Source organism: Chiloscyllium plagiosum, unplaced genomic scaffold (assembly GCF_037043375.1).
Source record: "Chiloscyllium plagiosum isolate Xiang-an unplaced genomic scaffold, Cpla_swu_hap1 HiC_scaffold_37, whole genome shotgun sequence".
In the NCBI taxonomy this organism is placed as follows: Eukaryota; Metazoa; Chordata; class Chondrichthyes; order Orectolobiformes; family Hemiscylliidae; genus Chiloscyllium; species Chiloscyllium plagiosum.
This window is the reverse complement of record NW_028270175.1, coordinates 8,916,542-8,942,071: the sequence shown is the minus strand read 5'-3', so window position 1 is coordinate 8,942,071 and position 25,530 is coordinate 8,916,542. Positions and strand designations below refer to the sequence as shown.

At 41.6% G+C, this 25,530-nt stretch overlaps 1 protein-coding gene across 7 annotated transcripts in view; it reads right to left on the bottom strand.

Annotated features, from left to right (window-relative positions):
- Nucleotides 1-25,530, bottom strand: part of rerea (arginine-glutamic acid dipeptide (RE) repeats a) — a 571,358-nt gene that overhangs the window by 190,952 nt on the left and 354,876 nt on the right. For all 7 annotated transcript variants that reach the window (XR_006309302.2, XM_043676153.2, XM_043676157.2 and 4 more), the window contains one exon: nt 24,782-24,830. Coding sequence is in view for 6 of the 7 variants with exons in the window: in XM_043676153.2 (XP_043532088.1) it covers nt 24,782-24,830 (49 nt within the window). In the remaining variant the exon portion in view is untranslated. The remainder of the gene's footprint in view (nt 1-24,781; nt 24,831-25,530) is intronic.

The window sequence follows — 25,530 nt, the reverse complement described above, 5'->3', positions numbered from 1 at the left end:
AGAACTGTCAATTGAGTTTCAGGTTGAGTTAAAATCCTGTCATCAGAAAGACCTATAATCTAAACTGACCTTTCAGCAAAGCAGAGAGAGAGAGCATGGCATCCTAAGAAATGTGGGGGTTGAGAGTGTGATGCTGGAAAAGCACGGCAGCATTCAAAGAGCAGGAGAATCAACATTTTGGGTATAAGCTCTTCATCAGGAATGAGCCTTGTGGCCCACGGGGGCTGAGAGATAAAAGGGAGAGGGGTAGGGCTGGGACTGGAGGGGAAGGTATCTGGGAGTGTGCTAGTTAGATGAAGGTGGTGGGGGAAGATGATAGGTGGGAGAGGAGGGTGGAGCAGGTAGTTGGGGAAGCAAGATATCTTGGACAGGTCAAGAGGGTGGTGCTGAGCTTTTTGGGGGACGGGGATGAGGAAACTGGTGAAATCCACATTGATCCCACTGAGCATCTGGTGCTGAGACCACCAAACGTACACCAGAATAATGACTGAAAAGTCATGATTCTAGAGTCTACCTGAGTTGCTGATTTTACGATGCAGTTGCAGAATCTCCATAGAGCTCAACCTCTGACACGCCCACTCACTGGAGGCTACATGATGTGATTAGCTTGCTGCAAAGTCATATTCCAATTGACTGGAGGCATCAGTACAGCCAAAACTATTTTACAAAAATGACACTAAAGTCAAGATTTCCATCAGCAAAATTCTGTAGTGCCACTTTGCATTCTAAAGAGAGATTTAATAGAAAAACCTTTCAATCTTTGTGCCTCTACTTTTGAAGGTGCTGTCTCATCCCAAGGGGTATGGCTAAGCAACCTTTGTGGTGTTGCTAACCAGCTCCAGGGAGGTTTCTTCGCCCAAAGTCACCTAGTGCCTGATGCTCCTGCTATTGCTGCCAAAAGCTCCTTCCCACCATCATTCACCTACAGTCTGGATCCCAGTGATGACCCAAGGCCTTGAGTGAGTATTGTGCCAGCAGCAAGCACCAACTTCCCAATAGTGCTAATTGACCAACAAGTCTTGATACATGTGACTTCAGTCCTGTGGGATCTTTTACCCTGGTTAAGGTCTGCCACTGACCAGTTAAGTGTTTGACTGGCACTTATTTGGACTGGCCTTGCCCAAAAGAGCCAATGCAGGGCTCTGCAGCCAGTGGGGCAAGATCTCCATCTCCTCAGGCCAATGGTTTTGAAAAAATGAGATAAAAAACCCGAAACATTAATTCTGTTTCTCTCTCCTCAACAATGCCAGCTAACCTGCTGAGTAATTCCAGCATTTTCTGTTTTTTTTTAAATAGCTGAGGCCAGCTATCCCTGAACAGTTTTGAATTCAAACTGGGGCATTCTAGTTAGTACAGCTTAGCTACACATCCTCTTTACCAAATAGGTCACTGGGGAACACAAACAATGATGACTTCTCATTCATTTTACTTTGGATTTTCTGCAGTCATTTTATTTTGTACCAATCTTAGAGCATAAACCGTCACTGATTTACATGACATTCAGCAGGTATATATAATGGAAATCTTTAATGCATGGCTTTTGAGAGTTTCGCAGAAGCAATACGCCTTAGGCAATGCAGGCTAGTTAGCCATCCAATCTCTCAGCGCAATGTGACCGCTAGCGAGCTGCCAGAGGACATATAGATTTCTCGAATTGCCTACAACTTGAAATAAAAATAATGGGAAGTTGTGCAGGCACCAAGAAGGCTGTCAATCTCAGTGTATGTGGGTTGAATGAACTGGGATGTGTGCTCCCACCCACTTGTATCCTTAGTAGCATGTGGTGCAGAAACTGATGCAATCGGTCCAATAACTGCATCTGTCATTCCACCTGTTGGCAAACAGAACAGCCTGAGAAGGTTCAACCTGGCTGAAGGTTAGTGCTAATCCATGACTCATTCCCATGATAAGCTACACATGGGACAATCTAGCATTGCTTACTTTCAATTTAATAAGTAGTAGAAGAAACCTGTGATGCATATAACACTTCTCATGCCCCATTTACACTGACTTACACAAATGGCATGCTGAAAACAATTGCTGGTAGAAAGATCTCGGAGTTGGATCTTTGCTCAAATCAGGAATTTCTGCCCCCAAAAGATGGTGAGGATAGGCAAATTGCAAATATTCAAACTGAGACCCACAGATTTTTGTTAGGCATTTGCATTAGGCTTATAGAATTAAAACAGGTGGATGGAGTTGAGATATCGATCAGCCATGATCAAACTTAACAATGGGTTCTCTGGGACAACCCAGAGAATGGCCTCTATCACTGAAACAAAAGGTTTGGGTTCAAGTCCCACCTGCTCCAGAGGTGTGTCATACCATAGCTGAACTGGTTTAAATACTTCTGTGGTTAGAACATCAAGCAAGGCCCTCCCTGGTGCCGAGGCATTTAACATTTTTTTAAACAAGGGCCAAATCCAAACGTCACAGCAAATGAATGAACCATGCATGATGTGGCTAACTAAGGTCAGCCAAAATAATGAGTCAAATCAAAACATTTGAAACATTACATGATAATGCTGTGTGCAGTATTCACCGAAATGCAGATATACATTTAAATTGAAAATTGGGAGCATTCAGGTGGGAAAAAAATAGATCAAGATTTCATAAAATCTACACACTGTCTTACCTCAAGCACAATAAATTAACAAAACTACCCAGAACTGTGCTTCTACAGAATGAGAGCTCATGAGATGGTCAATGTATATATTTTGCATATCTCCATGCCGATGGCTAAAGGCAGCAAACAGGCCTGAATTTTGCTTGTGACCCTTACGTGGCAATCCTGGGTGACAAACTCCCATTGTCCAGCTACAAAGACTGAACATTTTTAGAACAACATAGATCCTGAATTGGTGGAGATTGAAGGCTTCGTCATATTTTGTTCACAGTCCCAAATTGCTCAGTTACCCGAGCACAAAGCTGTTGGCAGGCAGAAGGCATCGATATCTGGTTACTGGTCCATAGACCAATCAGCTACTCACTGCCAGCCAAAACTGCAGTTATACAGAATCCTTCAGGCTCCAGCTCATCTGCAAAACAAACTTCAACTACTGCTCAAACAATTAACTGTGTAAACAGTACACATAATAGAGCGGCAGGTTACTTGCTTTCAAAACATACAGCAATTCTTGGCTTTAAAACAGTCCTTTTCCATTTCAGACTCAAATGAAACTATAGAAAAATAAAACGGGAAATTCAACACAATGTTTAAATTTTGCAGGCATACAAAACTTACAAGGACTGTAACTGCTGAACTTAAGTCAATGAAAGAGCAGCCTTATTTTGGCTAATAAAGGATTGATCTTTGCTAATTAAGGAAACAATACACTGCAACTAACAGGTAAAGATACAACAGCTTCAGAGAACTGAAATACTGGATGCAATGAATGTTGGAGGCACAGTGGCTACAGACAGTAATGAGGTTCAGAAAACAGACAACAAACAAACCAAAATCTGAAAAATAAATACGTATGATTTAGCGGCACTTGACCATACTTCATTAAGATCATGTCTGCTCCGATTACACAACATACTTGCCTGACCATAATAAACATGAATCCCTTATTTTAAAAATTCTATCTACCACATATTCAAAGACGCTGCTTTCATTGTCTTTTGAGAATGAGTTCCAAAGACTCGGGACCCTCAGAAAAAAATCTCCTGCTCTTAATCTGGGCGACACGGTGACACACTGGGTGGCACAGCGGTTAGCACTGCTGCCTCACAGCGCCAGAGACCCGGGTTCAATTCCCGCCTCAGGTGATTGACTGTGTGGAGTTTGCACATTCACCCCGTGTCTGCATGGGTTTCCTCCGGGTGCTCCGGTTTCCTCCCACAGTCCAAAAATGTGCAAGTTAGCTGAATTGGCCATGTTAAATTGCCCGTAGTGTTAGGTGAAGGGGTAAATGTAGGGGAATGGGTCTGGGTGGTTTGCGCTTCGGCGGGTCGGTGTGGACTTGTAGGACCGAAGGGCCTGTTTCCACACTGTAAGTAATCTAATCTAAAATGAAAGCAGCGAACAGGAGTGGAGCAGACCAATGATGTGAGGACAACAGATAGTGGCAGAGAAGACTAGACCATATATATGAGCGCATATGGACAAAGATGGGCTGAAATTCATTGCTTTGCACTGAATGACATGCCAACACAGGGTTCATAGGGGAAGAATGATTACTGGTGTCTTATTTGCCAGAAATGGCATCAAGTTTTAGAAGGGGAAAAAACATTGGCAAAGAACAAGTTACACCTGTTACAGAGAGTGTATGTGTGTTCAGCCAAGTTACAGTAATGCCTTCTCCATCATCTTTCCTTGTCTTTCAGGTCTCTTTTTCCCCTCTGTAGTCAACCTGGCAAAGTTTGTCTATGTTTTGGGAACATGATGGCTCCCTTGTGATTAGGAAGGCAAATACACATGCATTCGTAGGTTTGAAAATTGTGCAATTACTAAAATGCAAGAGAAGGTGAGCAAAGCTTGCAGAATTACTTCTCGTCAAATGGTTTCAAATTATGCAAACTGGTTTAAATACAATTGGGCAGCTCAGGGGCACTTGTTAAATGGTGCCTGATTAACCAACCCTTGTAATTCAAACTGAATGCCCATGGAAGTCGTACTGTGCGGATTGTTCTTTTTTTTTAAATAAAGGCCTGCACAAATAATATGGTCACCACACAATCAGAAATATTTTAGCAGCTTGCTCAAGTTACTCAAAAATCAGACGTTTTAAAAAAAAAGGCAGAAGGGTTTATTTGTAGAATTGCCATATTTGGTAGTGAATGAACCCTGATTCTTTTATATATTGGACTTGGATTCTGCATCGTCAATGTGCCCGAGAAGTAAGTGCCAAAGGGTAGTGAAAAACATTGATCTCAGTTAACTGCACATCATGCTGGTTAGCTCGGTTGGCTGGATGGTGTGTTTATGGTGCAACGTGTTGCCAATAGCATATGTTCAATTACCACACCTGCTGAGGTTTCTGTGAAAAACTCTCCTACTCAATCTCTGCCCTTGCCTGAAACGTATTTACCCTCAAGTTAAATTCACCACCAGTTGTTTTTTTTTCTCTCATGAGTCAGCAGCCGTCTGGTAAGACTATGGCAACTTTGGTTTTTACACCACTACCAATGATGATAGGTTAACTAAGTGAGCAAAAAGTTGGCAGATAGAGTATAATTTGGGAAAATGCGAAATTGTTCTTTTTGTAAAGAAGAATAAGAGAAGAGACTATTATTTAAATGGAGACAAACCATAGAAAACTGCACCACTTGGTGAGGGAGGGGGGACTGATGCATGAAACACAGAAAGCAAACACAGGTGCAGCAGATAATCAAGCAGCTAATGGAACTTTAACCCTTTATTTCAAGGAAGTTAGAGAATAAGATCAGGGAAGTCTTACTGCGAGTGTACAAGGTGCTAGTGAGGCCACATCTGGAGTATGGTGAGCAGTTTTGGTTCCTCTATTTAAAGAGAGATACCGTTGGAGGCTGTTCAGAAACATTCACAAGAATGATATGGAGGGATAATCTTATGAGCAAAGGCTAAACTCACAGGAGTTTAGAAGAATGAGAGGTATCTCACTGAAACATATAGGATTCCTAAGGGGCTTGACAGAGTCAATGCTGACAGGATGTTTCTCCTCATGGGAGAGAGTCTAGGACCAGAGGACATTGTCTCAGAATAAAGGGGCATAAATTTAGTATGGAGATGAGGAACCTATTCTTTTAGAGGGATGATTATCTTTGGAATGCTTATCACAGAGAGCTATCTCACAGAGTCCTTATGTTTACTCAAGACTGTGAGAGATACATTCTTGATCAGTAGGAGAATCAAGGGTTACAGGGAAAATGCTGGAAAGTGGACACGAGGAATGTCGGATCAGCCACAATCCTATTGAATGGAGGAGCAGGCTTCAGAAGCCAAATGGTCTACTCCCTGTTCCTATTTCTTATGGTCAACTAGCAGCCCACAAGGTGGAGGGCAATTCCTCTGATGCTTAATCCTAATTCTAATACTGTAATGGAACTATAAAAGGAAACAGTCGAGAGTGTGGTGCTGGAAAAGCACAGCAGGTCAGGCAGCATCCGAGGAGTAGGAGAAAAGCTCTTCCATCAGGATTCCTGCTGCTCTCCTGCTCCTCGAATGCTGCCTGACCTGCTGTGCTTTTCCAGCACCATACTCTCGACTCTGATCTCCAGCATCTGCAGTCCTCACTTTCTCCTAAAAAAGTAAACACCCTGGAAACTGAAGAAAGCAATATGTTACACTCTTTTGTACCTTACCTGCCAATCTAGCTTGCTGGCTGTAATGGTCTTAATAACATACGTTTAGCATTAATAATCCAGTAGCTACAGGAATGAACATGGCATAGACAAATACCTTTAACAGGTTATTCTGAAGTGGAATACAGCGAATCCTCAATTAACGTTGTGGTGGTTTTCTCAAAAATTGCAACATTAAGTGAATTGACTTTAAGTGAATCATAGGTTCCCATAGGAATCCACTTTAAAGTCTGAGTTAAGTTCTATTGGACATTTTTTGCCAGATAAAAACAACGCACAATGGAAACATTTCACTAAACATGGCCAGTATTGTGCTTTCCTAGCTGAAATAACATACAAAATCAATTCAGCACTGAATATAAAATAAACACATTACAGCATACCCTCTGCACAGTATATTTTAATAATATACTCACCTGTATTTTAAGATCTACTCAGCTCCAAGTAGCAGAAGCAATCAGTCAGCGCAGAGAGCTACAGAGTCCCTGCTTCAACCAACATCTGCCACTAGATGGTGATCTCCAGCATGAGTTCAGTGCAGCAGCCAGCCAAAAAGAGTGGCTGCAATGGCAAATGAAGCAACCAAGAGAGGACAAGAAGCAAGACCAACACTTGGGCAGAAGTGAGGAGGAAGCACAGTTGATGGGTGGCTTGCTAAGAAACAAGGTGGGATCTAAGCAAAGCAAGTGGGGAGGATGCAAATGCAGAAGGAAGAAACTCCAGGAGGCAGGTTCTGGAATTTGGAAGGGAAAGGATGAGAAGGCAACAACATTTAATTTGAAATGCAACCATTGTTCAAGGGAAACATGTTCTAGAAATAGATCAACATTCAATTGAAATTACATTAACCAGAGCAAATGCAAGGTCTTACCACACATTTTTAAAAATTGTCCCATGGCTTTGCTTCTCCCAATCTCTGTACTGACAAGAATTTACATAAACCTTTGGACATCTGCACTCAAGTTCTGAGCCCTTGCTTATTTGCAATGTTAACAGCTTTACCAATAGCGAATATGCTTTCAGCTTCCAAGGCTCTAGAATTCCTTCCTTAAATTTCTCTGCCTCTGCATCGCTCTTAATAACATTCCTTAAAACCCAGCTCTCATTAAACTTTTAGGTACCTGCCCTAATATCCCTATTTATGGATAGAGAAAATATCAAAAATCTCTCTGTGCCACTCTCCTGCCTGGACATACCAGAAAGTGTCCAGAAAAACCTAACTGGATTCCATTCATCTTTCTCCTGCAAATTCCTTTCTTGATACAAAAAACAAAAATCACCTTCAGAAACTGTAAAAGGGGCAAATTCTCAAACAGTGAATTAAAGACAATCTGTGTTCAAGTCATCTTGTCTCAGTGGCAAACAACTGAAAGGAATTGGAAGAAACTGAAAGGAAGCAACTTATTGAATTGTGTTGTCCAGGCTGATACTATCAAGTTGTTTCTCCCTTACTTTCTTCTTTTTTCTCCTTTAATATCAAAATCTTGTCTGCTGTAGTGTGTGTGTCTGTGTGTGTTTGAGGGAATTTAAGAGGAGGTAGCGTTTAAGGTCTAAGAGTTAGAGTCATACAGGACAGAAACAGACTCTTCGGTCCAATTCGCCCATGCCAAACAAGTTTCCAAATTAATGATGTTGTGAAACCTGAAAAGGGTTCAGCAAAGATTCACAACGATGTTGTCAGGGTTGGAGGGTTTAAGCTGTAAGGAGAAGTTGAATAGGCTGGAGCTATTTTTCCTGGAGCATTGGAGGCTGAGGGGTGACCTTATAAAGATTTATAAAATCATGAGGAGCATGGATAGGTAAATAGGCAAGATCTTTATCCCAGGGTGGAGGGTCCAAAACTAGACGGCATAGGTGAGAGAGGAAAGATATAAAAGGGACCTATAGGGCAACTTTTTCACGCAGAGGGTGATGCATGTACGGAATGAGTTGCCAGAGATAGTGGTGGAGGCTGGTACAATTACGACATTTAAAAGGCAACCTTCTTCTCTCTAATGAAAACAGCTACAAGTCCCGCAACCTTTCCTTGTAAGAGTTTCCTTCCATACCAAGCAACATCCTGATAAATCACCTCTGAACCCTTTAGAAAGCTTCCATTTCCTTCCAATAATGTGGTGACCAGAACTGCACGCAATATTCCAAGTGCAACAGCACCAGAGTTTTGTACAGCTGCAGCATTACCTCATGGATCCGAAACTCAATTCCTCTACCAATAAAAGCTAACATACTGTATGTCTTTTTAACAGCTCTATCAACCTGGGTGACAACTTTGAGGGTTTTATGCACATGGACACTGAGATTTCTCTGCTCATCTACACTACAAAGAACCTTACCATTAGCCCAGTACTCTGCACTCCTGTTACTCCTTCCAAAGTGAATCACCTCACACTTTTCTGCATTAAACTCAATTTGCCACCTCTCAGCCCAGCTCTACAGCTTATCTATGTCCCTCTGTAACCCACAAAATCCTTCAGCACTATCCACTACTCCACCGATGTTAGTGTCGTCCGCAAATTTACTAACCCATCCTTCTATGCTCTCATCCAGGTCATTTATAAAAATGACAAACAGCAGTGGCCCCAAAACAGATCCTTACATTATACCACTAGTAACTGAACTCCAGGATGAACGTTTCCCATCAACCATCAACCTTCGTCTTCTTTCAGCTAGCAAATTTCTGCTCCAAACCACTAAGTCGCTATCAATCCCATACCTCCGTATTTTGTGCAGTAGCCTACCGTGGGGAACCTTGTCAAACACCTTACTGAAATCCATATACACCACATCAACGGTTTTACCTGCATCCTCCTGTTTGGTCACTTTCTCAAAGAACTCAATAAGGTTTGTGAGGCACAACCTACCCTTCATAAAATCATACTGACTACCCCTAATCAACTTATTCCTATCGCGATTATAAATCCTCTCTCTTAAAAGCTTTTTCAGCACTTTACCCACAACCAAAGTAGGGCTCACTGATCTATAATTACCAGGGCTGTTTCTACTCCCCTTCTTTAATGAGGGAACATTTGTTATCCTCAGTCGGCATGGATGAGTTGGACTATTACATAATTTTCTTAAAGCGCAATTGCACCAGAACTGAACTATCGCATTATATCCGATCCGATCATACGTGTAAATCCTGTCCCTTGGGATTCCCTCCAAAGCTTGCCCACCACCAATGTCAGACTCACCAGTCTATAGTTCCCTGGCTTTTCCTTACTACCTTTCTTAAATAGCGGCACAATGTTTGCCAACTTCCAGTCTTCCATCACCTCACCTCAATGACAAATATCTCAGCAAGGGGCCCAGCAATCTCTTCCCTCGCTTCCCACACAGTTTTAGGGAACACCTGATCATGTTCCAGGGATTTATCCACTTTTATGGTATTTTGAGCAATCACACAAATTTGTTTTTGTTTGAACTTCTGGTTGCGCTGTGGTGGTGAAACGCTCTATTGGCACTCCCTGCACAACACTTATCATTTCATGGAGAATCAAGATAGTTAGTGAGGACATTATCTAAAAGTAACTCTGAACTCCCAAAAGCTATCGGACAACAGGTGAGGTCTCATTAACTTTCTCTTTCAGAACTTGAGAGGGAAATACTGACGAAATATCTTGAAGCAGACAATGATCAGGAAATCTTCCTTCCTTCCCTCACTTCGTCAAGATAATAACATCACCAGCAGAGACAGATTTATGGTTATAGATTTTGGAAAAGGTAGTTCTTATTGATTAGGAACCAAAATAGCAGTGAGCCAATAAACACTCACACTATATACCACTCACCTATTACCCTCTACTCATTGATGTACACTGGCTCAGGGTCAAAACATTTTAAAAACCCCAGCTTCTTGACTTTAATTTCGCCAATCTTGTAGTCCTAATCTGAACACTGTAGCCTTCTGCAGCCCCTACATCCCTCCCTATCTCTGTAACCTCCTGCAGCCCCCACACCCTTCCCTATCTGTAACCTCCTGCAGCCCCTTCACACTTCCCTATCTGTAACCTCCTGCAGCCCCTACACCCTTCCCTATCTGTAACCTCCTGCAGCCCCTACACCTTTCCCTATCTGTAACCTCCTGCAGCCCCTACACCCTTCCCTATCTGTAACCTCCTGCAGCCCCTACACCCTTCCCTATCTGTAACCTCCTGCATCCCCTACACTCCCCCCACCCACCCAGATCTCTGTAACCTCCTGCAGCCCCTACACCCTTCCCTAGGGCGGCACGGTGGCACAGTGGTTAGCACTGCTGCCTCACAGCGCCAGAGACCCGGGTTCAATTCCCGCCTCAGGCGACTCTCTGTGTGGAGTTTGCATGTTCTCCCCGTGTCTGCGTGGGTTTCCTCTGGGTGCTCCAGTTTCCTCCCACAGTCCAAAAATGTGCAGGTTAGGTGAATTGGCCAAGTTAAATTGCCCGTAGTGTTAGGTGAAGGGGTAAATGTAGGGGAATGGGTCTGGGTGGGTTGCGCTTCGGCGGGTCGGTGTGGACTTGTTGGGCCGAAGGGCCTGTTTCCACACTGTAAGTAATCTAATCTAATCTAATTCTAAACCTTGTCCAACCCATACAACCTTACCAATCTCTATAACCTTGTACAATCCCCTTAGATCTCTGTGCTCCTCCATTATCCAAGCCTCTTGCTGATCCCCCAATTCCCATTGCTCCCCCTTGAGCGCCTGTACTTTCAGCTGCTGGGGCTAGAAGCTCTGGAACTCCTTTCCCTGAAACCTGAGCATTAACATTAGGTTTGAACTGGCAAATCTGAGTTAGGTTCAGTGTGAAGTCAGCATGATAGCAGCTTAAGTGTTCAGAACAGAAAATGAGTCTAGCCCTCTCACTTCCTGCCCAATCTCCACAACTTAACAACTCCATTCAAGTGAAATAACTGAAAGATGAAGAGAAGGCATTGCCGCAAAAGGAAATAAAAGGTGTCAAATTTACAAGAGTTGCCGGCTGCTCGCTTGATGTGAAACTAAAACTCAGGTCATAGAATGACAGGGCAAGGGAGGCCACTCAGTCCAGTGTGCTTGTTGTGTATCCTATTGGTCATATGCTCGGACTTTGCAAGTATTTCTCTGATTCGCCCTTTGGAAAGTTCCTGTTGAATCTGCTCCCACTGTACTTCCAGGCAGCACGCCCCAGGTCACAACAACTTTATGCATCAAAAAACAAGTTCTCCTGCCCAGCGATTCCTCCAATTTTTTTCCCGATTCTCTTTGATCTGTCTAGTGTCTGATCTTCCTGCCCCTGGAAACAGTGTCTCCTTGTTTGTTCAGTGGAAAGCTCTGGTGATTTTGAACTCCTCGATTAAATCTTTATTCCATCTTCCTTTCTCCAACAAGAACAATCGCAGCATCTCCATTCTCTCCACATTCCGCAAAGTCTCTCATTTACAGAAACATTCTCATGAATTTTTTCCACACCCTCTCTGAAACCTTCACATCTTTGCGGAATTACACTACCCAGACTGGATAAGTATTCCAGATGAGGCCGAACCACTATTTTCTAAAGGTCACAATGACTTCCTTTATCTTGTACTCTCTCGTGTTTATAAATGGTGATATTCACCGCTTTCTCAACTTGGAATTGGAGATGTATTTGAACAGGAAACACTGTCAGGATGACGGGAAAGGAATGCAGCGATGGACCTAACTGGAGAGGCATTTCAAAGAGCCAGCACCGAGACAATAGGCTGACTGTATTCTTCTGGTGCTGAAGATTCTATGGTTTTAATTTCTGATCACTAACTTCTTGACAAAATTATTTTAAAAATGCTTCAAGCTTTAAACACATAGGTTGTGAAACCACCTGTGGAAGTCGTGGTCTCAACAGAGGCTCCACTGATGCATGCAGTGCTTAGGCTAGAGGCACTGTGCTCTAGTGTTTCATAATATCTGGAGTAGGTTCAGTGCTGAATCTGGGGACAAATCAGTCTCCAACCTCCAGGCTTTTGGCACCTCAACCATAGCTGCAGATGATACAGATATTTCCGCTAGGGGCCCTGCAATAGCTTCCCAAAATGTCCTAGGACACACTTGATCAGGTCCTGGAGATTTATCTTCCTTTATGCTTTTTTAAGACCTTCAGCACCTCCACTTCTATGATGCGGACTGTTTTCAAGACATCACTACTTATTTCCTTGAGTTCCCTAGCTTCCACGTCTTACTCCACTGTAAATACTGAAGCAAAATGTTGGTATATTATGTCTCCTATCTTCTGTGGTTCCATACATAGATGAGGCGAAAGTGGGTACTGCAGATGCTGGAGATTAGAGTCAAGATTAGAGTGGTGCTGCAAAAGCACAGCAGGTCAGGGAGCACTCGAGGAGCAGGAAAAGACGTCCTTGCTGATCTTTATTCTCTCTCTAGGAAATTGTAGTAAAAATCTATATTTCCTTCTTGCCATTAGATAAAGACAATTTGCTTGCAACATTCTCTTGGTAAGTACAAAAGCCTGTATTTGTTAGTCGGGTAAATCGGTGACTTGGGATAGTTTTTTTTTCCCACATTTGTGATGATTCTGGGAATAGTGAAGCTTCATTTCCAGACATTGCTACAATGAGTCATCATGGGCACAAGATAAATGCAAAGTATTTTTAGATTATGAAAAAGCAGTGTTCATGGGCAGCACGGTAGCTCAGTGGTTAGCACTGCTGCCTCACAGCGCCAGAGACCTGGGTTTGATTCCACCCTCTGGCGACTGTGTGGAGTTTGCACATTCTCCCCGTGTTTGCATGGGTTTCCTCTGGGTGCTCTGGTTTTCTCCCACAGTCCAAAGGTGTGCAGGTCAGGTGTACTGGCCAAGTTAAATTGTGGATAGTGTCAGGTGCATTAGTCAGGGGTAAATGTAGGGAAATGGGTCTGGGTGGGTTACTCTTCGGAGGGCCAGTGTGGACTTGTTGGGCCAAAGGGCCTGTTTCCACTCTGTAAGGAATCAAAATCTAATCAACACCAGATTGATTATGCATGTCTGAACTCAAGAGCCATGTACGTGCAGTTGTTTGACCCCACGTTTGCAAACACACATGCACGGAAGTTCCAGATGGCCCGAATGACTATGGAAAAATGTTATACTGTTACATAAAGGGAGCAGTCATCTGAAGCTGTGGATATTTTTGGGATGGGATGGAAGAAACTCACTCTGCATCTGATTACAATCTAACTAACCACGGAGTGCTTAATGTAGAAACTGATGCAAAAAGTACAAACTGTTCAACATTCCCCAACCTTGCTAAGCAGAAAATTGACAAAACAGGGAAAATCTTATGCTCTCAGTCAATTAAGTTTACTGTTGGTTGTTTTCATTGTGAACAGCTCTAAAATAGGTCAAAAAAGACTTGAATAGCAATCAGCTCTTTACATAAATAAATCTAACATTATCTTTAGCTCCTTCAGCTGCTGCGATAAACGCATACAAGATAGTGATATTAACTACTCCTGTAAGTTTTTTAACTTGCTGACCAATGTGGAAGGTCTTTCCTGGATATCACGAAAATAAAATTCCCAATACTCCACTCAAAACCAGAATCTCAGCAACCTTGAATAGGAAAACGACCAAATGTTCTGGAATAAACCAGATAGAACAGAATACCATAACTTCTGTTAAATAAAAGACAATTTCACAAGATAGTAAAATGCGTCTGGTTTTAAGCTTGCTCACTGAGCTGGAAGGTCTTGTGGGAAAAAAACAACCATCCAGCTCAGTGAAAAGCTTACATCAAGAACCTCAACCTGACCTACAAATCTTCTCCAAACTCAGTAAAATGGGTCCCTGATTCAAAATATTTTGCTCAACATAATTTTGTTTTATAATATTCAATTTGGTACAAAAGAGATTTCTTTAAAAAAAAACTTCGTATTTGACAAACACTATTAGATTAAATAGATGATGCAGATCAGCAATACTGTTGTAATGTAAAACATATGCACAAAAGCGCAACATCTGAAGTACCCAATTGCTCTGGCCACTTTGTTTGCAAAGAAGTACTTCAAGATTTGTATCTGAGTAAATTGGTACAAACTCAATTGTAAAACAATAATAGCAGAAGACTATAAAATATCAGATTCACTGGTTGAAATATGAAACATTATGTCCTTTAGAAATTTATGCCACTAGTGCACCTGAACTTGAAAACAACTCGAGCATCTTGAAGTACAATGGTTACTAAATGTAGAGTGTAGAATTAACCGACTGACTGTGTGGAGTTTGCACATTCTCCCCGTGTCTGCGTGGGTTTCCTCCGGGTGCTCCGGTTTCCTCCCACAGTCCAAAAACGTGCAGGTTAGGTGAATTGGCCATGCTAAATTGCCCGTAGTGTTAGGTGCAGGGGTAAACGTAAGGGAATGGGTCTGGGTGGGTGCGCGCGCTTCGGCGGGTCGGCGTGGACTTGTTGGGCCGAAGGGCCTGTTTTCACACTGTAAATAAATGTATTGTAATCTAAATCCCGTGCAAGAAGGAACATCGCCAACATCTCACCAAGTGTCTCCTCTCTGGTCACAGCTTCGATCCCTGTAGGAGTAGTTTCTAAGACAAATTAGACTATTTGAAGAAACCAGAGCTTGGTCAAAGAAAAAAGAACAAGGGCTGCACATACACAAACAGTGTGCCCACCTGCTCAGAAATCCCATTTTTTTTTTAGTTAAATTTCTGTTGCATTCTGCAGGTGCATCAAGGAGAAATGGACGTGAACATCGAGTGTCCTGACACATACTGGAAGTAGGTGCAGTGATTGACAAATTGAGCTACAGGGACAAAAGAAACACTAATCCTTGCACAATCCAAAGATGCTCACGGAGTTTCTGGTCAATGTTAAATAATATTCCTTGGCGATCTTCAGCCAATTTAAAATGTTAAGTCACTTTTAGGGCATCCTGTTTTGTTCTAAAAAAAATGCTCTCAGTTAGGAGTTTGCTTGTTTTCTCCCTTTGCCAACGGCATAATTTCTTGCTGAATTATGGTTTGCTGGTCTGTTGCAATCCTTCAGCACATCAAGTGAATGCTTTAATTTGGCAGTATGTATGAGCAGGCCATTGAACTGTGAAGGATGCTGTAATCCTGCCCCAGTTAATACCCCAGAGACATCTCTGAAACAGGAAGGTTGCTGTCCACTGAAGCATACATCGTGTTTGCCCCAGAGTTCAACTATCTCAGCACATTAACAAATTTTACCTGCAAACTTTCTCGCTAAACCTTACAGGCATCTAACACAAAGGCAGCCATTTAGTTCATGCCTGCCCAAATGCCAGCTATTCAAATGATATTTCCACATCCAAAGTTTCACCTGCACATCCGCTAATGTCATTTATTGTATCCATTGCTCCCGATGCAGTCTCCTCTACATTGGGGAGACTGGGCGCCTCCTAGCAGAGCGCTTCAAGGAACAATCCAGGACACCTGCACCAATCAATCCCACCGCCCCGTGGCCCAATATTTCAACTCCCCCTCCCACTCTGCCGAGGACATGCAGGTCTTGGGCCTCCTCCACCGCTGCTCCCTTACCACCTGGAGGAAGAACGCCTCATCTTCCGCCTCGGAACATTTCAACCCCAGGACATCAATGTGGACTTCACCAGTTTCCTCATTTCCCGTCCTCCCACCTTACCCCAGTTCCAACCTTCCACTCAGTGCTGTCCTCATGACCTGTCCTACCTGCCAATCTTCCTTCCCACCTATCTGCTCCACTCGCCCCTCTGACCTATCACTTGCATCCCCACCCCCATTCACCTATTTGTACTCTTTGCTACTTTCTCCACAGCCCCAACCCCCCCCCCCCCCCCTCCCAATTTATCTCTCCACCCTGGAGGCCCCTTGCCTCTATTCCTGATGAAGGGCTTTTGTCCGAAACGCTGATTTTCCTGCTCCTCGGATGCTGCCTGACCTGCTGTGCTTTTCCAGCACCACTTGACTCTGATTTCCAGCATCTGCAGTCCTCACTTTTGCCTAGCTATTCAACTGATGCGGTTCACTCAAATTTCATTTTACTACATCCATTTAGTTTATTTCTTTTTAAATATTCACTCTAAATTATGATGCTGTCTCTGTCTCAAAGGCAAGTTATGGGAAAGGATTTAGTGCTCCAATAAGCTTGTGTGATTGTCACTAACTTCACCTTTCAGTTTTGGTCTGCTTATCTATTCTGCCATTCTCCTCACTCAAAATTCACAAGAACAATAAAGTTCAATTTTCTTAAAACATTTAATCTGTGATCATTAATTGTTTCTGTTTCAATCAAAAAGGCTCATATTTTCACAACTAACCTCTCACTTGAATATTACTCTAATCAATGCTTGCTGTATTTTCCTCCAAGGATCAATTTGCTTTTCTAAATGGGATGGCAGAACTGCATGAAATACTCCAACTATGTCTTAAATAATAGTACATATGAAGCAAAGGATCCTTACTGCAATATTCTGTGGCCAAATCACATAGAAAAGAAGCACAATGGAATTCTATCTTTCTGATTGCACTTACAGATGTGCAGCTACACCCACAGGTTAAGTTTAGGCTCAGAGGTAACCTGACAGCAGTGAAACCTTTGGATGAGAACAGTGGCAATTGATTGTCTCAGAATTCTTTACTGCATTCTTGACCTTTAGAATGCTTCCAGACACCATCAACCCAAGGAAACCTAAACACAAATATAAAGCGGGCCATACCAAGAGTGCTTTATCCGGAGGCTCATTGATGATGTTAGCTAGTACGGTGACAAAACGTCTGAAAACAAATCTTCTAGCTCAGCGAACAAAACAACATCCAGAACCTGAATCTGAGCTACAAATCTTCTCCAAACTTGCAAACATACTTTCGAACTGTTGCCTTGCATTTGCTTACAAAATTAAACAATAGGACAGAGATCAATGAATCGCTGACAAAAAAGATTATTGGATCTAGTCCCAAACACATTTTAAATATCTGGATTCACACTTCATACAGTGAATAACCTGGGGGCAGGACAGAGTGAGGTTTCTACTGTTAGTTGCGTATCAAACATTTCTGTACTCTAATCAAATAAAACTGGTTCTGTTTCTCCAAATGTGGATTATTTGACAGTCAGTTGTTAAGTATATACCTACCGCAGATATAGTGTTCCTCATTCTGGAGAGAAGGTCAGTGTTCATTCACAAACAGAATTAAACGTGGTGGGTGGAATCACCAAGATCACACCCTTTAAGAAATCTGGGTCCTTAAGGAGCCAATTTGGTCAGCAATCGTTTCCCTCTGATCTATAAAGCTATATTCTTGAAAGCTTTGTCTGTAGATTCAGCAATGTAGAAGTGTCAATATAGCACAGGTACCAGCCTTTGCAATGTTGCAAACCGGCAAAGTTTCTTGAGAATATAACTTCTGCTTCAATTATTTGTTCATTATTAATTTTTCTGGAAGAATAAACATCATGCATTGGGGACTTTATAAATCTAGTCTTTACGCAGACATCAACACTGGGGAATTTGCTACAGACAAAGTAAACAGGGGCCCTTTATTAACAATGGGTACTTGAAATCTGTCTGGTTTGGAAGCAACTGTTGCAAATCACAGAGGAGGAGGAACCTATTGTTCTGAGATTGTCTGCCCTTGGGATAGGCTCCACTGTTTTCAGAAATGTGTTACAAAGTTTCTTTGCAAGTTTTGATAAGCTAGTTGTTGAGAGATAAACATGTTTAAGATACAAAACTTCAGACAGTACAGCACTGGTAAAAGCTCTGGGTGTTTTTTTTTCCTTTTCTGGTTAGTTGGGTATCTGACATGCATGGCAAATCAGCAGCATCATGGAAAAGTTCCCAAATTAAACACGGATGCACTGCAAATCACAGGTTACCATCTGCCCAATATGAATAGCATACGCTCGATATTAATGTCTTAAACTTGTATATCCATATGTCCCAGCAATATTCATCTCTGCCACTTCATCAATATCCAGTGCTGTCAATGTAAAATGTAGTATCAGACTAATCAAGTCAGTCCAATGAGCCCCTCTTCTGCTTTCAAGCTGATTGCAGCTGATCAGTATTTCAGTTCGATTTAGTCTTAACTCCAAGCACCCAGTGATTAGTCTATCCCCCCTCTTGTTTTCATGGCTATCAATAGTCTCAAGTAACAAAAATCTAGCAAATTTTATTTTGAAATTTTGAAGTGACACAGATTCAATAAGCCTTTGAGGAATATGGTGCACTTCCAGATTTCCACCTCCCTCTATTTAGAGGAGTATTTCCTGACATGGCCTCCAAATAGTTGAGTTCTAACTGTCAGGCTCTGCTCCTTTGTTCAGGACTTCAGAAAAGTGACTATTACCTCCATTCTCAAACTTTTTGCCTGATATCAAGTCTTGACTTCTCTTCAATGTTGTCCATCTAAACACTACGAACATTGAAATCGTTTTCACTCCTTGCCATCAATTCCATCCTTCTCCCTGCCCACACTCTCAAGATAAACTTGATTATTCTGCAACAAAATAAAATGCTGGAGAAACTCAGGAGGTCTGGCAACATCCATGGAGAGAGAAACAGAGTTTATGTTTTAACACCAGTACCACTTCGTCAGAACTGAAAGCTTTTCTTGAAATGTTAACACTGTTTTTCTCTCTGCAGTTGCTGTCAGACCTGCTGAGCTTCCCCAGCACTTTTATTTTTTTGTTTCAGATCTCCTGTATCCACAGTTCACTGTTTTATTTATTTATTTATTCTGCACCCAATTTGACCCCAAACCAGGTTTCTGGTTCCACACGCATTTCATCATGAAGGCTAATTCATGAATTTAGCCTGCTTCTTTTCTATTCAGCACATCTACTGCTGAAACCTCAATGTCTTTGTCATTTTCTGACACAACTACTCGTACTTTCCTCTCCATATAAATCTTTACTACCCATTGTAACTTCAAGACCAGCCCAATCCTCTTCCAGTCACATCCTTGCTTTATTACACTGGCATCTAGGTTAGCATTAGCTCAAATTTAAAAGATTAATCACTGCGCTCAGCCACCTTTTTGACCAAATTTTGACATCCCCTTGGCCTACTGACTATTTACAATTATAGTTTTGTGAAATGCTTTGGGATGATTTCTTACATGAAAGCAGCTATATGAACTTAAGAGATTGCTGCCTGTGTGACTATCTGAACTACTAGGCTAGCATGGTCTTCTGCAGCCGAGCAAGAAAAATCCCACTAGTGCTCTATCTTTTCAAGCACTGTCATAAAGTACATTGAATCAACCTATTCGGACACATTATGATGCACCTTTGGGGCAGGAGGAATGAATTTAGGCTTTCTAGCCCAGAGACAAGGACACCACACTGAGCCACAGGGTCCAATGCCATTAATCAATCTTAGTTTGTTTATTCTTTAGCAGTAGAGTGAAATATTGTGGAAGGACCTGCTTACGTCAGACAGAGTTTTTATGTTTACTTTAAATGTTAATTTGGTTCAAATATCCCATCAAAAGAAACGGTAATTTGAAACCATCTCAGGCCGAAAGGTGCCACCCAGGGGCACAAATTAAAACTTATTTATATGAATTGCCACCTTCCTCCTGACTGCAGTAGAAACATAAACATCACATCAGACATGCCTGTGCAACCGAAGGAAGGTAACAAAATTACCTACTTAATACAAGTACACATTCAGACATCAAATTTCATGATAAAGCGACTTAACACAGCACACCTCTTGACTTTCATATTAACCATCTGCCTGACATTAGCAGGCAGAAGGATCATCTGGATAACATGCATTATTGCAGCTCCAGTGATGTTGGAAACATATGGACATATCACTGACTGATTAAACCCAGCTTCTTGTGCAAAACGTGAGAAGTGGATACACCCAATGTGATGAGTTAACCCTTGGATGTAAATCTTGCATAATCTGCTGCAACACAATGAAATCGAAATTGTCATCAGTATGCTACACAGATAACATCTGGCACAGTGACTTGTTTAAACTACATTTTTTGAAGACCTAATTGAAAACTACAGATTCAGAACCAGAGGGCATTCTGAATTGACTCAATGCCGCTACCAACATTGTTTTGCAGGTTAGAAAAATTTGAGGATAAGATTGTTGTTGTTATCTCAACATGAGCACACAGGCAAAAGACCCATGTTTCAAAGACAAAATAATTCCAGATGCAACCTTCTATAAAGATGCTCCAGAATGTAGACAATCTCACTGTAGAATGCAACAGTCTAGTCCAGTTCTGCAATACCCAGTTTGCTCACATAGTTTTCCCCCTTTTGAGGAACTGGTACTGGAGGAGCAGTCTGTATTGATTTATGGATGAAGTTTACTTTGCTGTACCATATCCAGAAAGGTACCCCTCATGAGCAATCAGCAATCCAATTGCAAGAGAGAACCTTACAAATGCAAAACAACTAAGCGACAGATAGGTCTGAGAAACGCAACAAAGAAATGCAAAATAAAATCAGGGAGAGCAGATTTTACACCTAAATCCTGAATTTGCATTAAGCTCCCAAAATAATTCCTTAGAGGAAAAAGACTGTGGAACAAAAATTATTGGGAGAGCAAAAAACAGCTTGACACATTACTGTTTAAATTCTGGCCTATACTGTGGCTAGATGACCACTTGGTAGAATTCCCTTGTGTGAATATCATATCAAGACAAGCACAAAATGTGAGACATGACTTCTGACATGCTCACTAAATTGATTTTAAAAATTTTGCTATAAATGTAGAGTACCAGATCTGAAAGCAGAGTTTAGGAATCCAATAGTCCATTGCGGTTAGATCTGACTAACCTTACACAAAAGATTAACAGAGATTACGTAAAGGAAGGTGTGTTGTGTTTCTGTCACCACACTGTACAGGAGCTTAGAGAACTTCATCTGCCAAAATTGCTCTCAACTTAAAATTGGGTACAGAATGTCTGAACAATTTATATTTCTCTTGACCTGAATTGGAAATAGGAAGATTTACATTTGAATCATACAAGGCATGTTTACTATGCTCTTTCCAGACTGACTGAAGATGCTGCATGATATCCCAAAGGATGTTAAAATGAAACAACCAGACAAATGATCGGATAGTAAAGTAGTGCTAACTGTTTCCCACCTCCTTTCAACTAATTTCTACTAGAGTTCAATGCCATGAATGCCAATATTTCTCCCAAAACCGATTCAAATGGGCAAACTGATTATTACAGTGACATCAGGAGTTGGCACAATCTACTCCACAATAACGAACTTCTACATTCATCAGATTTTAAGAGGACATTAAGTGACAACAAATTGAGATGAAGTAACTTTTCACTGACTACAGATAAAAACTGATATCTTTCTTGCTATTCAGTACTCTAGGAAGCAAATACACCAAATAGGCCTTCAAACATCAGATAGACTCAAGGTTTTTGTACTGAGTGCCCAGAACTTTGTGGAAAGCCAGGGAAGAAGTTGTTGGGTCCCTTGCTGAGATATTTGTATTCTCAACACCCACATGTGAGGTGCAACAAGTTGGAGGGTGGCTAATGTGATGCTATCATTTAAGAAACATGATAAGGAAAGGCCAAGGAACTATAGACTCATGTCAGTGGTGAGTAAGTTGTTGGATGGGGATTCTGAGAGACAGGATTTACATGCATTTGGAAAGGAAGAGAATGATTAGGGATAGTCAGCATGGATTTGTGCACATGGAATCGTGTCTGACTAATTTGATAGAGATTTTTGAAGAGGTGACAAAGAAGATTGATGAATGCAGAGCAGTAGATATTGTCTATATGGTCTTCAGCAAGGCTTCAACAAGGTTCCGCATGGTATACTGGTTAGCAAGGTTAGATCACATGGAATCCAGGGGGGAGCTAGCCAACTGGATACAAAATTGGCTTGAAGGTAGAAGACAGAGAGTGGGGGTTTTCAGACCGGAGACCGGTGTCCAGCGGTGTGTCGGAAAGATTGGTGCAGTGACCACTGCTCTTTGTCATTTAAATAAATGATTTGGAGGGGACTATAGGAAGTATGATTAGTAAATTTGCAGATGACACCAGAATTGGTGGTGTAGTGGACAGCGAAGGTGGTTATCAGGGCATTCATCAGATGGGCCAATGGGCATTAGATGGAGTTTAATTTAGATAAATGTGAGGTGCTACACTTTGGAAAGGTAAACCAGGGCAGGATTTATACACTTAATGGTGTGGTCTTGGTGAGTGATACTGAACAAAGAGATCAAGTGGTGCAGGTGCATAGTTCCCTGAATGTGGAATTGCAAGGAGACAAAGATGGTGAAGGCAGCTTTGGCATACTTGCTTCCAATACTCAGTGCATTGAGAGCAGGAGTTGGGATGTCATGTTGCAGTTGAACAAGACATTAGTGACGTGACTTTTAGAATACTGCTTTCCATTCTGGTCTCCCCACTATTGGAACGGTGTCGTTAAACTTGAAAGGATTCAGAAAAGATTTGTAACAATTGTTGCCAGCGTTGGAGGGTTTGAGCTACAGGGAGAGGCTGAATAGGCTAGGGCCTTTTTCCCCTGGAGCGTCAGAGACTCGGGGTGGCCTTATAGAGGTTTATAAAAACAGGAGGGTATACATAGGGTAAATAGACAAAGTCTTTTTCTGAGGATAGGGGAGTCCAAAACTAGAGGGCACAGGTTTTACGTGTGAGGGGAAAGATTTAAAAGGGACCTGAGGGGCAATGTTTTCATGCAGAGAGTGGTGAGTGTATGGAACAAGCTGCCACAGCAAATGACAGAGGCTGGTACAATTGCAGCATTTAGAAGGCATCTGGGTGGGTACATGAATAGGAAAGATTTAGAGGGATAAGGGTCAAATGCTAGTAAATGGGACTAGTTCAGTTTAGGATATCTGGTCAGCGAGGATGAGTTGGAAGCCAGGGTCTCTTTCTGTGCTATCCAACTCTATGACTTTTCTATCTGTAGTGTCAGTTCTGGCATCTGAAGAAACTAATCTACACTTATGCTTCACATCAATGTTAATGGGTATAAATTGTCACAGCTCCCTGCATTTGTTTTTAGGAAAGGATGCAGACTATTCAGTGGAGGATTCAGGAGAGTGGAGGATTCAGATATGCGTTCAGCTGATCAATTCTGGTTTAACCAATGATTTCTGGACAAGTTGTGGGCAGCAGGATGACAAAATTGATTCCGAACTATGAAATCACAATCCATGAGTCTATTGTCAAATTATTGGCAAAGAGCAGACATTCACATTATTCTTAAACATATGCCACAAGGGATGCTTTAAATTTAGTTAGAGAGAACACAAGGGGAAGAGGAAGAAGCATAAATATTGAAGTCAAATAAAATGAATTTAATCATTTTATTAAATGATTGTAAACAAACATGATTACAATTTAAAATTGTTGACAAAAAATTTAATCCATCTGATACAGTATCTGAACGATTTGACTCGTGCCTATTGTTCTTTAGGTTCTTAAATAGGAAACTGGCAAAATAAATAAACCATTACTGGATTTATGAAATTCAATGAACACTAACCCTGACAGTTTAAAAAGATTCGTTTGTGCCTATAAAGAGGATGGCATTGTGAAAACTAGAATGAGCAAAGCCAACATCTGCAAATACATTTTGCACAATAAATTGAAGTCTATTGTGGTTATGCTTGGTGTTCATAATGATGCAATGACTGCGTTTACCTAATTTACTGCAATGCTGAGTGATAGGATTCGAGATTTCTCTCTGCTTCATTCCTTGTTACTCCCCTCTACCAGTGTGTTGCCACCAGCACCTCTCAGATTAAATCAAGGATTCTTTCATCAATATTGACTTATTTTTAAGAAAAAGGTCTGGACACAGCAAATTTCAGAATTCACAAAGGATTTACCACCCTTCCTCACTATTGCTGGTGCTCTTAATAAATAATTATCTCCAGGTATAAACTCTATACATCATATTTCCCTTTGATATTAGTTTTGGGACATTTTTAATCTTAGCTGTTATACAGAAGTGGTCCCCTTCAAGCACACATAGATGCAACTAAATGCAAAAATCCATTCTTTTTAAGGGAAAGATTGAAATTTGGTTGGGATCAACAACTCTCGTGGGGCATTCTAGGACGAGAGGGCATTGTCTTAGAATAAGGGGAAATAAATTTAAATCAGAGTTGAAGAGAAACTACTTCTCCCAAAGGTTTGTGAATTTGTGGAATTTGCTACCCCAAAGTGCGGTGGATGCTGGGACAGTGAGTAAATTTGAGGAGTTAGACGGATTTTTAATTGGTAAGGGTTATGGGGAGAAGGCAGGAAAATGGAGGTGAGGAGCACATCAGCCATGATCGAATGGCGGAGCAGACCCCCTGGGCCAAATGGCCTAATTCTGCTCCTATATCTTATGAACTCTAATAGGTGCTGACAGCAGTTGCAACTCAGCCTTAAATCCAACTTAAACTAAGACACTATTCCATATTTCACAAAATATACACAGGTAATATGACTTTATCTTTCAGATTTTATAAATATGTCTACATGAAAAGATTATGCATGAACATAATGGAAAATATCCAACAGCTCCCCTACCTGATGACTGGGCCCCACACGGATTTCTCCCTGGGTGCTATTCAGCCTCCTGCAAGAGACAATAATTACACATAAAAAAGAAGAAATCAGCAAGTGTATCCCTAACAAGATTTGGTAGCAAGAACATTGGAAGTGAGTGTAAATATATAGTACAATCCTAAAGGAGCTGCAGGAGCAGAGGGATCTAGGTGAACATGTGCAATGATCATTGATAGTAGCAGGATAGGTGGAGAGAGCAGTAAGTAAAGCATGCAGTGTCCCTGGCTTTATTAATAGGGGCATAGTGTACAAGAGCAAGATGGTGAAGTTGAATTTGCACATAACACTTGTTAGACCTCAGTTTGAGCATTGTGCACAGTTCTGGGCGCCACATTGTAGGAAGAATATGAATAAATCCAAGAAAGTACACAAGTGGTTTACAAGAATGGTTCCAGAGATGAAGAACTTCAGTTGAGAATGGACTGACAAAGTTAAGACTGTTCTTGGAGAGAAGCATCTTATAGGAGAACTGACAGAGGTTTTCAAAATAATGAGTGGACTTCATAGAGCAGGTGGAGAAACTGTTCAAAGAATCAAAATGGGGGGGGGGGGGGGGGCATAGGTTTAAAGTGATTGCAAAGGATGCAAATTATGCGTGAAAGAGCTTTTTCCCCACAGTGAGTATTTTGGGTGTGGAATGCAACGACTGGAAATGGAATGGAGGCAGGTCCCATTAAGGCATTCGAAGGGTATTGGATGATTATTTGGAT